At 44.5% G+C, this 3,698-nt stretch overlaps 1 protein-coding gene across 1 annotated transcript in view; it reads right to left on the reverse strand.

Annotated features, from left to right (window-relative positions):
- Positions 1–1,629: 1,629 nt before the first annotated feature.
- The window catches only part of LOC119278971 (ankyrin repeat-containing protein At5g02620-like), an 8,038-nt gene continuing 5,969 nt past the window's right edge, over positions 1,630–3,698 (reverse strand). Inside the window, exons 3-4 of the mRNA XM_037560373.1 lie at positions 3,076–3,611; positions 1,630–2,423 (exon numbers count right to left, since the gene is read on the reverse strand). Coding sequence (XP_037416270.1) covers positions 1,824–2,423; positions 3,076–3,611 — 1,136 coding nt within the window. The 3' untranslated portion in view covers positions 1,630–1,823. The remainder of the gene's footprint in view (positions 2,424–3,075; positions 3,612–3,698) is intronic.

Genomic DNA, 3,698 nt, shown 5'->3' on the forward strand with positions numbered 1-3,698 from the left:
GGGGGCACAGGCGAGTGGAGGCCGCCGGCTTTTATAGCCGGGCCGCGCCCGTGTGTATGCGTGCGAGGGAGGGGAGGCGTCGGCGCGCCGTCCCGTGAAGCGCCGCCCGTGAGGAATCAATGGCAAGGCTGACCGGCGGCAACCTTGCCATTGATTCCCCGTGGGAACCGAGGCCGTTGGGGGAAGACGAGGCGCCGAGTCGCTGACGCGGCTGGCCCGCGTCTTTTTCGCGCCAAAACAGTTCGCCCCGGCGCCCCCGTGCGCCCCCCAGCGCGCCGGGTTCGGGCTGGGCCCGCCGGCGCTGTTTTCGGCCCAAGACGGCGAAAATCGGGCTCCTGGGGGCGCGACTGGGCCGTTTTCTTGGCGCCGGCGCGAAAAAATCGCCTGGGGAGGCCTTCCTGGGGGCGCGGCTGGAGATGCCCTTATTGAAAATGGGCAACAAAGCTACCATGACGCAAATTGCAATAGCCAACCAGTGAAGACGTGGAGCCAACACAGTGTATAAACCAGTTAAAAAAGCCGTAGTTGTTGCCACATATGCAAACCGCAAAAGCTTCTTAGTGGCGGATATGTAATAAATCAAGAACTCATAATTCCCCCACCTTGCTATGATGCATATGAAGGCGACAGCAAACGAGCAGCACATTGGTAAGACGTCTGAAATCAAGAATGCCTGAAATGATAACTTCCTAGACATGATGGGAAGTCCCTCGCTTCCGGCGTCATTGCTGTATCCTCCAGACAGGGTGAAGGTAGCGGCAAAGGTGACTGTCGTGATGAGGATCGCCACTAGCGAAGAGTTGCTTGTGTATGTTTGAGTTAGTGACTTCGCCTCCTTCCTTGATTCTAAGGTCGCTTTGTGTTTGGTATGCGTGTGAAGATTATAAAGAGTTTTGGCATCTTGCGGATCAGCTCTCGTCATAAGCATGCTCACTTCATTCTGCACATATTCAAAGAAGGCGCACATGAAGATCATAGTGTAATAACAGAGATTTGCAATTCTATTACATGGATCAAGCTTGCATGCTATAACCATGACGTGCTCTCGTCCTGAAAACGCTCTATCGCTGCCTCCGTGTCTCCGTGTTTTTTGCTCCAAATTAATGGAAAGACTAAAATCTCTGAAGCTTGGCCTTTTGTTGACAGGAACTAGCAAGAGCTCTGCTTTTGCATTAGAGAAGAAGGAAAACAGTGCAAGTTACAGGGGAATGACAAGGCCCCAGCATACAGTACAAACAACCACTGGCGACAGTTCTTGACCTCAGTCGATCCAAGGCCTCCTCTGAGATCCCATCCGAGTTAGGGCCGCAGCCCGCATGGTTACAAGGCCCCAGGCAAGGAACAAGAACTTTCTGCTGTTTGTTGTGCCGTTGTTTGGTCATGGAGAGAGCGTACCTGCCTCTGTTTGCGAGTTTGCCTCCTGTTTTCTGTTCAGCTGCATGTAGTCCTTGGTTTCCCAATGCATCAACCTTGCCGTTTCCAAAGGGATGTTGATGAGAAATACCATTTTGTTGCAGCTATCGATGGATAGATGTGATGCTGCAATGCACGATACTTATGGAATAAAAAAAAAAAATAGACATTGCCATTGCCATTACAGATGGCTTGAACCATCTCTACAGAGAGTCAGAGATGGAATCAACAACATACAAGAATAATAGAATTTGCCACAAGTTTGAAAAAGATGCAAGAATGGTACGTAGTACAACATTTTGTCCCAATGAGTTAACAAATAAAGAGCAAGTAGCTGGCCCAATAATGTTTATTACATATAAACCTCAAAGTACTATCAGAAATCATGACCATAAGACAGATGGTTGAAGTCACACCATGTCAAGGAGATCAGAGTTGAATGTTTTACCAAGCCGAAATCTGAGCTTCAACACCGGCCATTCGCCCAGCAGCTTAGTGAAAATGGGCAACAAAGCTACCATGACGCAAATTGCAATAGCCAACCAGTGAAGACTTGGAGCCAACACAGTGTATAAACCAGTTGAAAAAGCCGTAGTTGTTGCCACATATGCAAACCACATAAGCTTCTTAGTGGCGGATATGTAATAAATCAAGAACTCATAATCCCCCCACCTTGCTATGATGCATATGAAGGCGACAGCAAAGGAGCAGCACATTGCTAAGACGTCAGAAATCAAGAATGCTTGAAATGATAACTTCCTAGACATGATGGGAAGTCCCTCGCTTCCGGCGTCATTGCTGTATCCTCCAGGCAGGGTGAAGGCAGCGGCAAAGGTGACTGTCGTGATGAGGATCGCCACTAGCGAAGTGTTGCTTGTGTATGTTTGAGTTAGTGACTTCGCCTCCTTCCTTGATTCTAAGGTCGCTTTGTGTTTGGTATGCGTGTGAAGATTATACAGAGTTTTGGCATCTTGCGGATCAGCTCTCGCCATAAGCATGCTCACTTCATTCTGCACATATTCAAAGAAGGCGCACATGAAGATCATAGTGTAATAACAGAGATTTGCAATTCTATTACATGGATCTATAGTATTGAGAAAAAGTGAACAAAAATTAAATTTGAGCATATATTTAAATTGATAAGCAAACTAGTCGATGATGTTGGTAATACTGAAGTACAAATATGTTACTCCCTCTGCTCCATATTGTAGCATATAGATTTTTTGAAAAGTCAAGTATCGCAAACTTTGACCAAATTTACGGAGAAAAACTTTTACATCTAGAATGCCAAAGTTATATCATTAGATTCATTATAAAATGAACTTTTATACGTTATAATTTTGGTATTGTAGATATAAATAGTTATCTCTAAAACAATGGTCAAAGTTTTGAAAGTTTGACTTAAAAAAAATTCTATATGCACCACATTATGAAACGGATGGACTATATAAATTTATAGACAAAATTTAAATTTGTAATATAAAGTTTTCTATGTCACTATTAGTCTTAGAACAGAGCCAAATAGTGGACTACAAAAATTTTGTATGTTGCAGCATTGATGGTTCTATGGTGAGTTCCTTTCAGAACAATACAGTAAAGAGTTTTTTTCTTTCTTTTTTGTAACTGTGTGCGTGTGTGTGTGTGTATTGATAATATACATACCCAGTTTAAAGTCTTCGCATCATCAATGACATGAGCTAATACCCAAGCTGCTGTAACACCTTCATTATCAACCACAGTTGTGTCTATGTCATCGTGAGACAGCAAAGCAACAACCATTTTAGGATTGCACTTCTCTACCGCCAAATGTAGAGCAGTTTTCCCGTTGGAGTCTCGCATGTTAATGAGTTTCCGAAGTTGTGGGGTCCTCAAGATGAATTCTGTGAACTCCACTTGATCATCGTATACAGCTACATGGAGGGATGTCCAACAGGCATCTTGTGTTGAACGGTAAGGAGTATCAGGACAGTATTTAAGAAGCTCTTCAGCAACATCGAGGTGACCTTCATATGCAGCATAACTAAGGAAAGGATTACCATTACTTGGCACCTCATACCCTAAAGAGCAATCATGTTCCAGCAATACTCGTAACACGTCAACCAGGCCACGATATACAGCTGAACTTAGCGGAGTACACCCATTGTTATCGGCTTCTTTGGCCAGCCCAGGACGTGTTTCCACAATTCTCTTAGCCAAACCTGAAAACAAATCAGTACATGAACAACGGTTAATTAGCAATGGGATGACGATAGTCCTTGTGAGGACTAGTAATGATATACTAGAAT

The sequence above is a fragment of the Triticum dicoccoides genome, chromosome 3B, assembly GCF_002162155.2.
Source record: "Triticum dicoccoides isolate Atlit2015 ecotype Zavitan chromosome 3B, WEW_v2.0, whole genome shotgun sequence".
Classification (NCBI taxonomy): Eukaryota; Viridiplantae; Streptophyta; class Magnoliopsida; order Poales; family Poaceae; genus Triticum; species Triticum dicoccoides.